This window comes from Sinocyclocheilus anshuiensis, unplaced genomic scaffold, assembly GCF_001515605.1.
Source record: "Sinocyclocheilus anshuiensis isolate Anshui unplaced genomic scaffold, SAMN03320099.WGS_v1.1 scaffold227, whole genome shotgun sequence".
Lineage (NCBI taxonomy): Eukaryota > Metazoa > Chordata > Actinopteri > Cypriniformes > Cyprinidae > Sinocyclocheilus > Sinocyclocheilus anshuiensis.
In genome coordinates this window covers 2,282,886-2,302,203 of record NW_015549590.1, presented here as the reverse complement: position 1 = coordinate 2,302,203, position 19,318 = coordinate 2,282,886, and the positions used below count along the sequence as shown (strand labels likewise).

The 19,318-nt window shown below is 38.1% G+C and overlaps 1 protein-coding gene across 1 annotated transcript in view; it reads left to right on the top strand.

Annotated features, from left to right (window-relative positions):
- The first annotated feature begins 353 nt into the window (after positions 1–353).
- LOC107658012 (phospholipid-transporting ATPase 11C-like) overlaps positions 354–19,318 on the top strand; it is a 68,038-nt gene continuing 49,073 nt past the window's right edge. Inside the window, exon 1 of the mRNA XM_016446388.1 lies at positions 354–880. Within this exon, the coding sequence (XP_016301874.1) occupies positions 854–880 (27 nt within the window). The 5' untranslated portion in view covers positions 354–853. The remainder of the gene's footprint in view (positions 881–19,318) is intronic.

Genomic DNA, 19,318 nt, shown 5'->3' with positions numbered 1-19,318 from the left:
TATAATTGACTTCGACCTTGTTATTTATATAAAAAATGTATTCTGGAATTTCCATGCTTTGTCACAAGATACACTGCTAATTAAATAAAACAAAACAAAACAAAACAAAACAAAACAAAACAAAAAATCTCAGCAGTAAATGAAACAAAGTAGTGTATTTCCTTTTAACCTTATAATGGCAATTACAAAAACATTACAAATAGAATATGTTCACTACGTTAATTTAAACTGAACAAATTTTGGGAAATGCCAAAAAAAAGAAAAAGAATCCAACCAAAAATACATTTCCCAGAAACCTGCGGCATGTGATGACGGCACCGAGGGGCGGGGCTTGTTGTCGTAGCAGCTCTTGCGTTAGTAGAGTACAATGTGTTTGACAGGAATCTGAACGACAGGAGGGGGCGGCGGCACACGAGTGGAAATCCGCACCTTCAAGAGATCGCCATCACTTTTCCCCCCTTGCGTGTAGTCCGTTAACCGCGGGTAGGCGAATGCGGTGAATTATTTGGAGGCTCAGCAACAGGGCACACAGAGTACAGGATGCCGCTGAGTGTATCAACCCCGCGAGCGGGGAGCTCCCGCGACTAGCGCCGCGCAAAGTATCCAAAAAGGAGAATGCGAATGGTTAGAGAGGACAGGATTCAATTAACATGGAAACGATGTAGCTTCACCGCCGCATTGCATATAGCTCGGGGAAACAGGTTAGAAAGTAGATAGCAAAATAGGGCGCATTTTGCCGTCATACATGCAAACTTACTCCTCATCAAGCTCAACTAGCCTGTAGTTTGCTGCAACAAAAGAAACACCTGCTCGACAGTGTCTTCAGATACCAACGAAGACAGAAGAATTAAAGATGTTACGGAGGAGGCTCAACCGATTGGTATGTATGGCACTCTACGTGTTACTTTAAAGAAGATGTAATCGAGTGTGTAAGTAATGATCAGCCTGAGTCTGACAACAGGGCGCATGTCGACGAAACATCTCAAATGCTGCATAAGTGGAGCGTTTATTTAAAAACTAGGGAGCCACCCTGCAGAAAGCTCTGGGTTTCTCAACACCACCAAAGCTGTAATTAGTTGAGGTATGCAGTCAACTTCCTGTTAACACTGGCCAGCTGTTGCTAAGCGAGTCGTGCCACGCACATTAACGATTCAAAAATGTATGGGCTTTAGCAGCCGTGAAAAAAATATTTTTTTGTTAAGTTGACGGTTGTTTGAAACGCTTTTGAGTTGGCTACGTAGGGTTAGGAGGTCTGGGTTTGAGACACTGGCGACGCCTCTGTTGTGGTGAAGATAATCGTTTTAGGCAGCTCGTTCAGATGTGTCCTGCCAATTTTTTTAAGTTAAGCTGCATTCCTGATAGCGCTAATCAAATAATACTGCTCATCTTGCAAGCTAAGCCCTTTAAAGTGTTGTACTTGAATCCAATAATTAATTTCCTAATGCCCTTCGTTGCTGTCGCAACCTTTTAGATGCAAACTTTATTTGGGCACGTGATGCAGTAATTCTGCTCTTACCACATAATTGCAGAGCATCCGGGCAGTGCTGGAGTAGCTCTTGAGATCTAATGTTGGGTTGAAGATGAAGCCTGTTGTTAGTCTTAGCTGTTTTAGGCTGTGGTGGGAATACTTGTAATCAAATTTCTCCCTGTTTGTGCTTCAAGTATTGTTGTAATTCACCCTTACAAATGAATTCACTACGCGCTCCATATCCCTAAAGGGATAGTTCATCCCAAAATAAGCATTTATTTCCTCAACCTCATGTCATTTGGAACCTGCATGACTGCCCTTCTTCCATGGAACACAAAAGGAGGTAGAGAATTATAACTGATTCTATCATTGTATGAAGAGAAAAAAGGAGCAGTGAAAGTTTACATGGTAGAGAGAAATTCAATTCAGGTTTGGAACAACATGAGGGAGATTAAATCATTACACCACTGTGCCTTTAATATGGCTGTGTCATATTGTCTTGTAATGTGTTGATTGTATGGAATGAAACCTCTCAATTTGCTTAATATTATATTATTCTTACCATTTGTTATTTCTGGGTCAGTGTGAGCAAACCACATCCTCACTTGCTTAGTCTTGTACTATTTGCATAAACCAGACCTTGGTCTATTCCCCTCACAAGGTTTATGTACCTGACATTATTAGTAGTTTGCATAAAAGGAGGCTTCCTAGATCACGATTGCAACTAATCAAGTAGCTATACACCAACCAAATGCTTGATCCAACAAACCCTCTCTATGTCTTTAAATTCATCCCGTTTTAGGCACTTCACACAGAAGATTTTCTATGTAATCGTGCTAGACTTATGTGTTTGTTGTGTTCGCGCCATGCATCTTTTGCAGATTCTCGCAGTTGAGCATTGCTATGTCTGGTTTAATAAAAGGTCGTCCCGCTCATTCATGTCTGTAATGCAAATGCATTCATTGTGAATGGCCACTTAAAGTCAGCATGAAATGAAAATTCACTTTATTTTCCAAATGCATGTTATGTATCTTATTGTGAAAAATTCATCTGATATTATGTTTAATTTTTTTTTACATCGTAATTTTTTAATAAAAATGTCAGAACTGGATAACTGATGTATGCTGGACTTCTCCAGTCCTTTTAGTCTGCTTAAACCCGTCACTGCAAGCTAACATTCATCTGCCTTCATTCTTGACTGCATCGCCCACATCAACAACTGGATGTGGAAAGTAGGGCTGGGTATCGATTCAGATGTCCCGATTTGAATCGATTTGATTCGCAAGCTTTCGATTCGATTCTCGATTTTTTTATTATTTTGTTGGACAACTAGTTTAGAAATGTGAATACTAAGGCTGGGTATCGATTCAGATGTCCCGATTCGATTTCGATTCGCAAGCTCTCGATTCGATTCAATTCTCGATTTTTTTGATTACATTCAGTGAACATAGTTTTAATACAAATGCTATTGATGTTTCAGTTTACAAATGGTGAATTAATAAAAAGAAATTAAGAACCACATGCCTGTATTTTAAACCTATTCTTTTTTTTTTGTATAGGGTCCTTTTTTAAACGATAACAGGGCCCTATAAAATGTTCTTAATTTTTCTGGTAATCAGATGAAGGCATAAAACATTAATTTATTTTATCCTAATCAAATGAAAATTAAACCCTTTTATTTTTTGGCAAACAAAGTGGTGCACAACTTAGGTTTACTGTTAAAATTAAAAAGAAAACAGATGTGATTTTTCCTTTAAAAATAAAGATTTATTAATATTTATTAACCAGAGAAGTGCTGCACAACAGAGGGTTGTTAAAATTAAAAAGAAAACAGATGTGATTATTCCTTTAAAAATAAAGATTTATTAATATTTATTAGCAGTAGTAGCACTGAGTCTTAAGACTGCTAAATAGTAATATATTCTGACAGTTTCTTAACGTTAAACTATACTTTTATTTTGACGGGTTGCCATGAAGAACTTGCAGCTGCTGTGTATGTGATATGATGGTAGTTTTCTCAAATGAAACTTAAAATTTTACACACTACTTTACAAAAATTTATTAAGCGTCATTTGCGCTTTATTATGTGTGTAGTAAACAAAACAGTGCGCCGCACCATCCGCCATTAATCAGATCTTGTTTTAAATGTGTGCTGAAATAAATACCGGAAAAGATCGATTTGTGGCTTTTAAGAATCGATATCGAATCGACGTCATTTAAAAAAAACGATTAATCGAAAACTAGATTTTTTTTTGCCCAGCCCTACTATACAGTATATGTTTTTTTGATAATCCATTACACTCAGATGTACGTGATTTTGTGTTTTGTTAGCTGATTTCTGATTTAGCCGAACCCAAAACCAGCCTAATTATTCATGGCTACCTTGAGACCTATAAGTCGGCTAGGCGATTTCGAAAAATTTCCACATCTCTACCGGTCCGGTCGGTCACATAGGTTCCTTTTTTATGCTGAGCCGCTTTACTATCTTGTCTCTTTTTATAGTGTAATTCTCCCATAACCTGTTGGTGCCATTAGGTTAAATCGTGCTGCTGGCAGTGTGTGCGCTATAGATACCAGCAGTAATAGACCAATATAATGATACCATGCTCTGATATTCCCGCAGGTCTTGTAATGTTACTCAAGTCAGCATATTCTCTTGCGCTGCTATGGGCTTTGCTATCTTTTTGTGTGAATCATAAATAACGTTTGCGTGGTCGCCATACCTGTTGTCACTGATGCAGACAGTATTGTTATTACAGCATCTCAAGTCATTCTTCTCAGATAACATGGACAACTGTTTACTGGAAAGTCAAGGTCTGTGTAAACTGTACGAGCAGGAATCTTCTGTTTTGATGTGCTGCTAGATCGGTATACTTGGAAAAGTCATTAAAAATTGTGTTAGCTGCTACAGCAATGCACCTTTGATTTGTTCTCTGACAGGAATGCTAAATCTTGGTGCTTTTAATGTTCTCTCAGTCCTTGAAGATAGTGGCCTGTTGTGTCTTGACTGGTGGTCTGGAGGAAATGTGATAGCATTCAGGTTTGAATCTCTTTCGTAAAGATGGGAAAACAATATGGACAGATATGAAAGGCCTAGTTTTCCGGAAAATCCTGCTTCTCTTCTGCGGGTGAGTGCTGAGTTAGTTTAGGGAAATGCAAGAGTTGGTTCAAATGGTTGCTTTTCTCATGTGTTGAGTAGTGCCTTGACTATTTAAGAGCTGCACAGTAATGGTTAAATTGATAATCCCGGTTATTTAGAGTATACATTTTCAAGATAAATAACCAGTGTGGGTCAATATTGCCTAATCATAAGAAGCAGAAATTGTGATCATTAAAGTATGATTAATCATGCAGCCCTATTATTTACAGACGTTCTCTGAACAGTCAGTTTATTTGTTTTAGTTAGACTTCAGAGTAGCTGTTGACACATCTACTGTACGTCAGGCCCTGTCTGACTGGATTTCTCTATGTTGTGCTTTCACTTCTCTCTGAGCACTCTGAGCATCGCAGGTCCTTCCTCTTCACCAGTTAAAGGTGAAGTCAGAGCTTCCTTTGGTGCGTACGATGCTCTCTTAGGAAAGACTTTGCCTCTTTGAAGCAAACCCCTGAGGAGATCTGAAGATGGAGCTGTGCAGATGTTATTAACCGTAGCTTACCCAAAGAACACTGCAAATGTTTGATGTGCGAGGGTCCTTTTTCTCTCCTCTGTAGTTTTTCACCATCTGTAATAATTTTTTAATAAATTATCCGTGGGATGTTTGTCTTTTCTTTCTACCATCTTTTTCATTTTATTGGGATTTTTTGCAGCGGCAACAACAGGAAACAACATGAAAGGGTGGGTGGGAGAATATGTGCTACATGGAAATTAGGAAATAACCGGATCCCGGATTCAAACTCTGGTGAGCCATCAGGCTACACTTCCCATCAAGCTGCATCTTTTTTCTAATTGTGTTGTACTGCTGTTTTCCAACAGAGTGACAGATCTTTTCTATTTTCTATTGTGACGTACATCTGAGTGAAACTGGTTATCAAAAAAAAAATTGGTTGAGGAATTGGTTCTATCCATTTGATTTTGAGATGTGGATGTTGCACTCAAATGAATGTAAGCGTGTAAGAAAGGGGCGGAGTTAAAGCAGACTAAATGATTGGAGTAGACTGGCATACATCACCAAGAAGATGTTTTCATTGGAAGATTGAGTTATGACATTTTGTAAAAATAATGTTACCAATAAGATCTATAATAGTCATTTACAAAATATATAGTGAATTTTCATTTCATGCTGAAAATCATTTAAAACTAACCAGTGTCCCTCAGCACTATTGCTGGCACAAGTCCCACAGAATTCTGGCATATTAAAAGCTTGCATGTGCATCATGCACCAGCTTTTTCCTCTGTGTACAAGCCAGGTAATTTAGAGTACCTCAAATTTTAAGGACGTCCCATCACTTATAAGCAACTGCTGAGATAATTTGCATGAGTTTCTATGCTATTGTTTTCAACAGTGCTGAGATTTGAACCTAAAAAGGGCTTTCAGTACCCCTCGTGATTGGCTGTCTTGTCCCTGCTTTGTCCGAGTAGTCAGGCGTACTGTCACGCAAGGGCCACTCCGTCCTTCTCCACTCCGCTGCCTCCACTGTGGTGTGTCCTAGCTGCTAATCAGTCGGCCGTCTGGCTGTGCCTATAAAGGATGTTTTTGGGTGTCCGGGTGGTGCACGAGAGCATCATAAACAGAAGCCGCTGGCCTCATGGCCTCAAATGACTAAATGTAAATGTAAATGTCATGGAACTCGGTGTGCAGGTTTGTTGGAAAGCAGCCGCTGTCAGACAGCTCACCCAACACTCATGCGTGTGTGTGTGCAGGGCTGTGCACAGACCTTTTGAGCATTGTTTTTTGAGGAGATGTGATAAAGTTTGCATCTATTGAAATAGCTTTATTGTTAAAATCTAAACAAATAACCTGCAATGAGGTTATAAAGGCCCAATTGAAGGAATAGGCCTATTTAAACTGAAATTGGAAAACAGGTTATTGTCAATGTGCTAGTTGCTTCAAGTCCGGTAAGTATAGTTTCTTGACAAGCATTGACTTTTTGTTAGTATCTAGTCTTGGTGTATCACTATACCTCACTTTACTATGAGAAAACTTGTCAGTGTAGAGGAGTTATCACTTAAAGTAGTTTGCTTACCATCAACTTGGAAACTGGAGGAACATCTGCAAATGAAATATTTCTGCTCCTTTTTATGACAAATGGATAAACACCTCGAGTTTTGTAATTTAGAATTTCCTCATATAGGTTTGGATCCATTGCTTTCATATGCCAACAAGAACAGTCATTCAGGTGACAACATTTTGTGGTCATCTCCCTTATTTATAACTGAGCTATTTTGAATGATTGATCAATTGATTTATCTGGTGCACTCTGAGATTGTATGCCAATTACAATTACAACATTATGTTCCACACTTGCATCTTGTATGCAAGGCTTTCTTGTGAAAGAAAGAAAAAAGGTTTGGATAAGTGTTCTGATTAAATATATTCCACTGTATCAGTGAGAAGGTAAACAGATTAATCAAATATAATATTAATTAAAATGTATTGTTGATATGGAAACAGTAATAGCCTATGCCCTGAGTTTGGACGTCAGCACAGACAGATTACACTAATTTGCATAGGCAAAATTAAACTTCAAAAACTCGGACATAAACAAAGGAACAATTGCAAGATGAATAAAAAAATCACAGAACATTAACTGGAGTGTGAGAATCATTTTACTATGCTGCAGTGTAGCAAGACATTTGTCCCTTTTTGCTTTCCGTACATCCAGTTGTGTTTGGTGTATTTGCATGCTGCAGTGTTGCCAAATCCACAGTATTTATTCCGCGGAATTGGGCTACTTTGGGGCAATGTTTGATTAACTGTTTGGTGGGGTTTATTACACAGACCTGGCAACCCGAGGGGGAACACAAATTCCAGAGGGGAACAGAATCGACTGCTACACTGGTCTCAGACCTCAAATGCATAAAACATGAGCCTTTATACAGTAGACATACTAGTGTTTCTTGCGTAAAGACAACGCTGTACTTATACAAACAAGAAGATATTTATTTACCCTTGCAAGACGTTCAGCTGCTCTGCTGTGGAACTTCAGTTCACTGCACTCAGTCAGTCAAGACGGGGTGGAGTTATGAGGTTTGACTGACAGTTTGACAATCCAACAAGATTTAGTCACAAACTCTTTTTAATACCTTTCATTCGCTAAATATATTTGTAAAACAGACAGACAGACGTAAAGGGTGACCAATAGCATTGATTTATTGAAGAAGAACAAACAAAAACAAACGAAAAAGGGCACTTCGGAGTGTAAGGACAAAAAGGGCATGTGCTCTGCACAGGTTGAGCCCTACCTGTGCACGTGCCTGTGTGTGTGTGTGCATGCGCTCTGTGAGGAGTGCCCACTCCCCAGGCAGGCACTGCGGCTGTGTGCGTGTGATCTGTCAAATGCCCATCTTTACGAGGTGTAAATGTAAACCCAGTAGGTTGTGTCTTAAGTGAATGTAAACGGGTGGAAATCAGATAATATGTGTTGCCTTTGAATCTGTGCATAAGGTCTTGCAGTTTCAAATATAGCTTAAGACACTATGTAATTTGAAAATGAACTACCATGCTAGCTAGGAAGTGGGATCATTACAGCTCTTCAAGATAACTTTAATATGCTCTTTAGATTCTGTTTTACACATATTCATCTAGAGTAAGTGTTTACACTGAGTCACATTTTCCTGCAGTCTGAACATAGCCTAAGACTTCTTTAAAAATCATTACGTCTTACATACCTAAAACTTCTGAATAGTAGCGTACATAAGTAGTTAACTCCTTTTTCACGTTTTATGTACTTCATAGAAGCATATTGCAGAATATTACATGCTGCAGAATTACGCTCAGTTCTGAAACTATTTCTGCTGTGAAGCTCCGTTTACGTGCTCAGTGTGAATGCTGTGAACTGTCAATATGTGCACCTAAAAGAATATATGCAGCTTTCTTGCCACAAATCACACAGGATTGTGAAACAAACCTTGGCCTAAAAAAAGAGAAATGGCTAATTTATTGTAACAAGTCCGCTTTTCAGTCCAACCACAGACAGCACTGAGTCAGTAGATATAGTTCATTGCATTTAATAATCATGCAGTAAATGCAAATTATTTAAGCATTTGTATTTTATATCTAATTACTTTTTCACCCCAAATTCTGAATGTTAAGTGGAATACTTTATACTTACACTGAGTGTTACTTGACATTTTGAGTAATACTCATGCCTTTATTTTAAATTTGATAATATTTGTATTAAAATATTCATTTTAAAGTAATTATTCAATAGCACATTGGTTTTGAGAGCTGATTTTTCCTGGAATTAGCACTAACTACTAAAATTTTAGCGACAACTGTTAACCAGTGAAGCTATGCATCAAACTCTGTTAAGTCCAGCCTCGCTGTATATTATAATGGGAAGTGCTTAACAATTACGAACAATTATTTGGGTTATTATTCTTTTACAGCACAGCTCATGCTTTGAAAATGCAATTCACCGTCTATTCAAAACAGATTAACACTAGCCTTGTCCCTGGTATTTTGTGTAAGCTGCTGTTTGTGTTAGACCAGTGACCATGTACCCTCACCATCTTATAGCATTACAGGAGGAAGATCTGCCTCCATTTGTTTTGACCGCCTAGAAATGCTCCTCAGCTGGAATTTTAAGCTCCATCTCAGATCAACCACCTGACCATCACAAACAGCCCCTAATCGTCATTGACCACCTGTTGCGGGGTAGTTATACCGATGATAACCATGTTGACGGTGTGATGGGCTTTTCGGGGTAAGTGGCGGAGGGTGAGGGGCCCACATTGGCCTGCCTGGGCCAGTGATTTATTGGCCTGGTTTCATCAGGAGAGCCACATATTGATTAGAGTCCTGCTCCGTTTTGCTGCCATTTGTCTTGTCCCTCCCGAACTGGCTGGCAGACAGAAATGCTTATGCTGACTACTACTTCTTTCCCTCTCCCTCTTTCTCTTGCTCTCTCTCTCTCTCTCTCATTGCACTTCGGCTCCCCATAATGAAAACGCAGCCAGCCGCACAAGGATGAACCCTACATCCCATCAGAGTCAGGATGGGTGAGAGAAAACTGTGCAGAAAGCAGACAAGGCAATGGAAGTGCGTGTGCAGATCTACCTGTTGTATCCCTCCGTTACCTTCCATGTGTAATAGACAGGCTTTCAGAGGCTGATTGCCACAGCGAGGGCGTTGGAGATGGAGCGTCCGGGTCTATCTAAAAGCAAGGCTGAATTCTCAGTTTGTCATTTTAAATAATTTACGTGGCTCGTTTTTAAAATTCTCCTCACAGCGTTCCTCCCTTCCCAGCTGTATATCGTCACCCAGGCTTGTGGACTTGAAATGCATTCCTGTCATCCATATATTTATAAAGCCTCACCCTGAGATTACCTGTGTTGTGCCCTAGCTACTGGCAATACCCCAAGAGCGCTCGCGCTGCAGTATGAAGAGAATAATGAAAAGTGTAAGTGTGTGAAAGGGAAACAGAAAGTGTTACTTAGTGTTTTTTGGTACTTTTGCTTCTGCAGGCAAAAAAGAGACACTTTCCACTTGTACCAGCAAAAACAAAAGGACCCATTACCCGGCCTTGATGCACACATACACTCGGAGTTCCCGGTTAAATAACGGGCTCTGATGAGAACCGAATGAGCCCACGCTGGAGCTTTCCCATCAGTCCACTGCTGGGAGAGAACTGAATCTTTACTCAGCTCACCGGTGCCTGTGAGTGGAGCTGTGGCCCTGTAGCTCAAACCGCTTGCCGCCTCAGCAACCTGGGTGCGCCGTAGGGCACATTAGTTTCCTTTTGCTGTTACGCTCTTTGACAGAGCTAGCTTTTTCTCTGTCCCTTCAAACACAATTTGCTTTAATTAATTGAATGGTAATTACTGTCAGTGATGCTAAATGTATAGTAAAAGATAATGGCATCAGAGCCACAAGAGCTGAGATGCAGATTTTTTTTGACATGTCAGCATTTAGATGCAAACATCCGATGTTAAACGGTAGCTAGAACGACTCTCTCTTTCCCATCACTCCTTTCTCTGCCCCTCCCCCTCTTTTTCTCTCTCTGGGATGAAAGCCACAGTGCAGTCAAACTGATTAGTTTATCCAAAGACGCACCGTGCAAAGGAGGAGACATGATAGTACCTAAATGAAAGCCATGGTGCTATTGTCCCTCCGACATGTTAGCTGGAGAGAGTTCTCTATTGCTTGCATGCAGTCTTTTGCACTATAGACTTTAAAGTAGTCATTTTGTAGTGTGCTTATATATTTTCTTTTAGATGTGAGGATTTGAGATGTTGTCTTTAAGACACTTTTTCTTAAAGCCTTCTGTGGCTTTAAACAATGATAATTCTTACACAGTTACAAAGTGAATATTTTTGTTGGCACGTTACTTTATTCAAATTAACTTGTGCATTCACTTTATTGTCGGTTTAATCTCATATATATATTAAAATGGTTTTGAACGAGTTAAATAACCAACTGGCAGAGCGGTTTAGTTTACCAGTGTTCAGCCATTTTAGCTCAAGTGGGTCAGTTCCCAATATACAGCAATTGGATTTTTTTAATGAAGTATTTATAAATGTATGCCATCATAGTATAGCATACAGAATAGTTTTTTTCCTCATCATATGTTCATTAACTTTATGATTTAAGTAGTTTAATTAATATCATCATTTTGTCTTGTCAATATTATTGTTTTAAAATGCTTCATCAAGAAATATTTGTCTGTAATTTTGTTAAAAAGATTAAAGGGATAGTTCACCCAAAATTCAGCCATTTTAGCTCAAGTGGGTCAGTTCCCAATATACAGCAATTGGATTTTTTTAATGAAGTATTTATAAATGTATGCCATCATAGTATAGCATACAGAATAGTTTTTTTCCTCATCATATGTTCATTAACTTTATGATTTAAGTAGTTTAATTAATATCATCATTTTATCATTTTGATAGTTCACCCAAAAATGAAAACTCAGTCATTAATAGGGGCTTTCTCAGGAGGAACCTTTTCATAGTTCCTAGAACTATTGGTGGAAGTACCCACTTTTTGGCGTGTTCAGCTACTAGGAATGTATTTAATTCTAGGAACTCTGTTTGGGGAACTAAATTAGCTCCTACTTCAGAGTAGGGTCTAAAAAAGTTCTATAGGAACTGTCAGTGACGTAAGTGTACACTGATTAGCCAAACGCATACGAAACACATTTTTAAAAAGCCGTGTAAAAATATTTACTCCACGAATATTTGCTGCTTCGGAGTTCCTGTTGCCTGTGCAAATGCAACCAGGAAAATGGCCCAAGGGAGAAATTGGTTCTCTTGGAACGACCCTGCTGGCTAGTTCCTAGAACTACGTGGTGCAAAAGCCCCTAATTACTCGAGAAGGGTCTGGCTGCAGCCTTGCGCTTGCACTCTCAGACTTGCATTCTCAGACTTGCACTCTCAGACTTGCACTCTCAGACACTTGCACTTCCGCTAGCGACGTCACTTGCAGTTTTTTTTATTTTTTATTTTGTTCTATTTATTGATAGATACTTTTTGTTTGAATCTCTCAACATTTTACGCCAGGCGGTAGGCGGTGAAGACCAGAAAAAAGAAACTAACTTACGAAGTCACTTGCAATCGCCACTTGCACTCTTCGATACCTGCGACGTCACTTGCAATCGACACAAATCGTGCGTGTTGCCAATGGAGACAAGACGCTGTGGTAGTGATTAAACGATTAAATAAAGACTGCAAGTGACGTCGCTAGCGGAAGTGCAAGTGTCTGAGAATGCAAGTCTGAGAGTGCAAGCTCAAGGCTGCAGCCAGACCCTTTTGGAATTACTCATGTCGTTCCAAACCTGTAAGGCCTTTGTTCATTTCGCAACACAAATTAAGATATTTATGATGAAATCCGAGAGCTTTCTGACCCTGCATAGACAGCAACGCAACTACCACGTTCAAGGCCCAGAAAGGTAGTAAGGATATCGTTAAAATAGTCCATGTGACATCAGTGGTTCAACTGTACTTTTTCTGCGCAAAGAAAACAGAAATAACGACTTTATTCAACAATTCTTCTCTGAATGCGTGGTGGAGACTGACATGGCAGAGAAGAATTGTTTTTGCTTAATCAAATTACATTTGAACCACTGATGTCACCTGGATTATTTTAAAGTTGTCCTTGCGTTTCTGAGCCTTAAATGTGGTAGTTGCATTGCTGTCTATGCAGGGTCAAAAAAGCTCTTTGATTTCATCAAAAATACCTTTAATTTGTGTTATGAAGATAAACAAAGAATCTGTTGAATGACAGAATTGTCAAAATTTTCATTTTTGGGTGAACTATGCCTTTAACAGTGGCTTCAAAGTCCAGGCGTTCGTGGTTGATCTTGCAGACCAAGTTGAAAAGCATGTTTCATATTTCCCATAAGTGTCCTTCAAGACAACATGAAACGGCATTCACAGCTCCTTTACCTTTCGAGAATATTCAGAGGGAAATAGTGTAGAACAGGACTTTTGATTGGATCAATATGGATATGCTGATACATGTATGGGATAATGCACACTGTCAGGGTTTATTTTGTGTTAATGATTGGCTGACTGTACATTTTTACTGCTTATTACATAACTACAAAAATAGATTAGTAAATGAATACGAGATTGATTTGAGTTTAAATTATTTTATGTGAGAGGAAAGGATGTGTGTAGAGAACTAGCAATACAAGAGAATGAAACTAACACAGCTATACAAACAATCAGCTATGGGACAATGAATAGAAAGTCATTATACACAAATATTTAACTGCAAAACGTCACGACTGACCAGTCAGATTCAAATATTTGAAGGAGAATAGTAATACAGGTGAATAACATTTTCCCCACCTTGTGGGACCTGACAAATCATGTACTACAAGGGACATTAAGAAAGTAAATAGTCATAAAGTTTGCTTTCGTGTTGTCTTTGAAGTGTAATAATGTGTGTAATGATGATTAATGAATGTAATGATGACTGTTATCTCAGTAATGTTCATAAACAAGTTCCCAGCCTCACTGACAGCAAGCTTTCATCACAAGTCACATTCTCTTTGTGCAGACAACAGCACAGTGGCTTCCTGTTGTTTTCTCTCCCTCAGCTTTTCCTTAAACTTTCACCTCTCTCACATCCCTTCATAATCTCACATGTCTCTGCAGACTCGGTCTGAGAACTGGGTTTGAGCCAAGCAAGCTCAGACCAGTTTGCATTTTCACTTGCAGTTCAGAGCAAGAACAGGCTTGTCTTCAGCGAGCGTTTGGGAACACATCTTTATATAATTTAGGTCAAAAAGCAAAAGAAAAACAAAAAGCCATCAGCATTGTCATCACTTGCCGAAAGCCATCAGTGAAAACTCATCTCACACATCATTTGAGCTTGCGACACGCAGAATCCCCAGATGTAGTTTAGTTACTTTCTTTTTTCTGCGTCTGTCCTTTTTCCGTCTCTCTGTCAGTGAGGCCATGTTAATATAGGCCAGGCCACAGTACAGAGTGTCTACTGCTGCACCGCTGCTCAGACTTCTCTCACTACCAGTCTTCACTTCAGTGTGTCGTGGTGCTATTAATATCCTCCTGGTGCCAACCTGTATTCTGCACATGATGGAGAATAAAAGACTTGGGAGTCAAGGCATTGTGGGATCTGCTGTACTCCGTGGCGACTACTACCAGTATAAAATGTGATGAATGAATGATGGTGGTTAAGCCTTTTATTCAGGTTTATTATCTGGTAATGCGCAGAACATGCAGAAGCAGCAGCTGAAGTCCTAATGTAAGGCTGATGATGTTGATATTACTTGATGTATTTCATTTTTTGTCCATGAAAACTCAATCTAAATCAGATCAAAATGATGTTCTGTGCCAGATAAAATTGTTCATTTAATTTAGCTGTGTGAATGTAGGCTTGATGTCGAAATAATGTGGGTTATGTTTTGATTTGTGGGAACTCTGCTCTGCCTTGCATAACTACAGTGCAACTGTAGCCAGATAGCTTGTTTTGTTTGGCTTTAAGCTTGAGCGTTTCTCTATTGGAAAGCACAGAACTGGCACAGTGAGTGCTGCCCACATCATTTATAACCGTTCAGAGATGCAGGAACCATTATTGGACATGTTTCTACACATGTCCAATGATTTTTTGATACAATTTTCTCTATGTGAAAGAAGTGTGTGACTTTCTTGTAGGGCACTGGTAAATTTTGTTGCGAATTCTGCTCCTGTCAATTTAAACATGTCAGCTTTATGGAACTTTTATGAATGACTCATGATAGTTTTGATAGTATCAGTGAGAGTGAAAAATTTGTAAAAAAAAAACAGTAATGCTGTGCCATCATGTGTGCCATCATTTTACACCATTAGTGTGAAATTATATGATATTTTCTGTGATATTTAAATTATTATTTTATATTATTAAATGTCAGTGCAACTCAGATTACAGATTAACAGATTATTTCTATTATATTATGTTATTATTTTATATTATATAATATATTAACTGTATATCTTCCAGCTATTGTCTTTGTAAAGAAATCCTAACATTTGATGAAAAAAATATTTGTAATATGTAAATAATTTGTAAATATTTAAAGAAAAATTAAATGATGAAGTGGCTTAAGTAGTTTTAAAATACATATTAAATGATAAATGTAAAATTATAGATTTAAAATAAAAAAATATATACTGTAAATGTAAAATTAATGTTTTTCTGTAAAGCTGTTTTGAAACTATGTATTATAAAGAGCATTTGAAATTGGAATTGTGAAGCCATTGTTGATCCTTACGACTAATTTTTGTTGGTTTTAGGAGTTGACAAACTCTGTTCTGCCCGATGAGAGCTGTTTGGATCTCTAAAAACATGCCCTTTTGGACTCGCTCAACTTCACCCTGCTGTTAGCATCAGGTTATGAGCTGAGTGAGTTGAGTGGGTGTTGTATGGTTTAATACAGCCTTCACAAAGCCCCTTACACTTTACTCCAAGTCTCTAAATCCGAGCAGTTATTTTAAGCGTTCGGTCTTTTTCTTTTTCCCCCCATCAGTGCTCTTGATTACTAGGTCCCTTTTCAGTGTAGCAACAGTCTTGTTCCTCTGGCAACCAGTGTCTCCCTCTGTCAGCGTTCGGCCTCTCAGACGAAGCATCCTTGCAATTTCGAGTATTCAAATTAATATGCAAAGTCAGTAGTAGACCATTTGTTTTGCCATTTGTTTGTGGTTGTTACTACAGGAGTGGGCCAGTCACGTGTATCGTCTCATCAGCCCTGGGCCACAAGATCTCCGCTGACATCCACTTTCAGGAGTATTTAGAAGCTCATTGTTCACTCAGTCATTCACACTCGACTTGAGCCTGTTCTTCTGCTTTCAAGCTGTCACTGTCACTTTGATGTCTTGCCTTCTTGCCCTATTTTCTTAGTATAGATTGCCTGCTGCTCTGAATCACAGTGGTGGAATAGCACTGTGAATAAACCACTTTGTTTGTCACCAACTTGCTTGTCTTTTGTTTTTGTGTAATGCAGGGAATCTGGTTCGTATAGGTTTTCAGAAAAGGTGAAGAACCTGGGCCTTGATGGATGACTGAGGCTGCGTTTACACTGGCAAGCGATCACTGCAGACAATCCTTTTGGGTGGGAATTAATGTAAACACAGATATCGGATACCAGTCGTGTCTAAAGTGAATGTAAACAGACGTGCCAAAAAATCGGATATGGTCAAAAGATCGGATCTGTGCATTAAGACTTGCAGTGTAAACGCAGCCTGAGGGCTCTGTCTTTCTGCATAGCCTCAGGGCCCATTTGAAATGCAAAACGTACTACCACTCAGGCAAGTGAATGAGGAAGTGCATTGTATGGAAATCCCCTTCTCGGGACTCGTCACCTTCTGTAGAACTCAAAATTAAATGTCTTTTTTATCATGTACCATGCTTACAAAAAGAGGCTTCTGATGAGAAGCCTCCCTGTAATATGCTTCACGAAGGGGTGTTACAATAATTAGGGCTCTATGAAATCCGTTATATTTTTTCCCAAATTCCATTTTATTTTTTTCAAAATTCAATTTTTTCCGTTTTAATTTTTCTGGATTCCATTTTTGTTTTCCGTTTAAGTTTTTCTGGACTCTGATTTTATTAATCAAAAAGCATGTATAATTAATTGAAATCATGAAACTTACACAATTTAACAACAATGTATTAAAAGTAAAAAAAAAAACAACACATTTTAGGGCCCTATTTTTTTCACAAATTCTTTTATATTTTTACCAAATTCTGTGTTATCCATTTTAATTTTCTGGATTCCATTTTAATGGTTTAATTAAATTCTAATAATCAAAAGCACCTGTAATTAACTGATTTTATATAAAAAAAAAAACGTAAATAAAAATGTATTTATAAAAATAAAAAATAAAATGTATTATTATTTTATTTATTTATTTTTATTTTATTTTTTAAATACTGTGTTGTGTATTTAAATTTATCTGGTAAATAAATGAAGGCATAAAACATTAATTTATCTTTAATCAAATGAAAATTAAACAAACCCTTCCTTTTTGGCAGGCAAAATGATGCACAACAGAAGTTTACGGTTAAAATTAACACATGGAAGAAAAATTGTGTGATTATGCCTTAAAAAAATAATGTTTTAATAATAATTTTATTAGTTGTAGTAGTACTATCATTACATTAAGTAATATATTTGTTAAAGTTTCTTTAAGTTAAACCGAAATTTTATTTTGACGGATTGCTTTGAAGACCTTTAAGTTTCTGTTTGTATATGATATGCCGATAGTTTTTCTCAAAATAAATGGTAAAATGCTCATAAAGTGACTCTCAGAGCAGTTCTATAGATTGTTTATGTGTTCATGTACTCCTATTGAGGCGGCAGAAGCTGAAAGCACCGCGAGCGTCACGTGCGAGTCAGTAAATGAAACCGCGCGTCTGCGCCATTCATTCACACAGAGACACGCGGAACATGCAGGATTCATATTTAAATCGTATTTTTGCAGCTTAGTATTCACAGATACTAGTCCATATCGCGTTTTGATATGAGTGTACTAACCTACTTTTGATTTATTCATCCAAAACTTTGGCAAATTCCGCGTTGTACAGTAAATTCCATTTTTATGACTGTATTCCGCGATTCTGTCCGCATTTTCCGCATCGCAGAAATCATAGGGCTCTAAATAATGCGTTTTACTTTGTACAAAAAAGCACATTGTTTAGTCTGATAGCCAAAAAGTTTAGTTGTGGTCATAAGACTGTAGAAACCTCTTTCAGCAAGTTTCAGATCTCCCATGTGCCTTCTAGCAGACTGTAGGTGAGATGTTACATGTCATGACTGTTGATGTATCAGCGCAGCAGTTATCTCTTCAATCTGAAGCTTTTAACTCGCTGGTTTCTTGCACTATCCCTTTTCGAGGGCAGTCGGCTCGTGGTAGATTTACAGCTGTGCTGTACCCTTTCCATTACTTAATTATTAATTTAACTCTGAGGGTGTCCAAACTGCGGCTCGCTGCCTGTTCCGATGCGGCCTGGAGGATGTTTTAAAAATAGAACAGATTTTGGCTCGCTATTGTGAAATTATATGAAATTCTGAACACTGTATCTGTCACATACAGCCAAATCTCAGCGCTTCATCTCGGCTAGTACGTTCTCTTCGCAGGTGCCATTGCACGTTCTCAGTCCACTATGACTGTGTTCTGTAGAAAAAACACTTGAGAATGTGTATTATGCAAAGTGCTATACATGTTGACTTCAAAGCATTATAAAATTGAAGTTGGAATTGTGTATGGGTTATCGATCCTTTGAGATTTTGTTGGTTTTAGACAAACTGAGATGTGCCTGATGAGAGAAACGTGCTCTTTTGGACTTCAACTTCACCCTGTTGTTCATCAAACACAGTAGGCGCTGTAATGATTGAAAACACAATGTTTTATCTGCGCTACTGTTCAGAAGTTTAGGGATGTGTATGGTTTTTTAAAATGTTTTCGAAAGAAGTCTTTGTAACAAAGGCTGCATTTATTTGATCAAATACAGTAAAATCAGCAACATTGTGAAATATTATTGCAATTTTAAATACCTGTTTTCTATTTTAATGAATTTTAAAATGTAATTTATTCATGTAATGATTTTTTTTAGCATCATTACTCCAAATTTCAGTGTCACATGATCCTTCAGAAATCATTCTAATATGCTGGTTTGCTGCTCAACAAACATTTCTTCTTATTATCAATGTTGAAAACATCTGCCAGGACTCCAGACTAACATTTCAGAGCAGTGGCACCAGCGCCACTAAGTTCTACAGATGGTGGTGCCAGGAGCAGATTTGGTAGCGCTGGGGGTGGTGTGCGGGAGTATTAAAATATAGATCATTTAATCATAAAATTACTATTGTTTTGCATTAATAAGTGCAGTTACCAATAATATTACATGTTCATTTCTTGTTTATTTTTCTTTTGTTTATTGTTTCTTCAGATTTGACAGTAAAGCACTAAGCTTGAGTTAAGATGCATACAAAATTTACTTTTATTAACAACAGTAATAGGTGCAAAATCTAATTTTTATATAGAAAATTTATATATTCCACTCTTATTAAAGGGGTCATATGATGCGATTTCAAGTTTTCCTTTCTCTTTGGAGTGTTACAAGCTGTTCGTGAATAGATAAGATCCCTGAAGTTGCAAAGACTAAAGTCTCAAAACCAAAGAGATATTCTTTATCAAAGTTAAGACTCTGCCACACCCCCCTAAAACGGCTCGTTCTAACACGC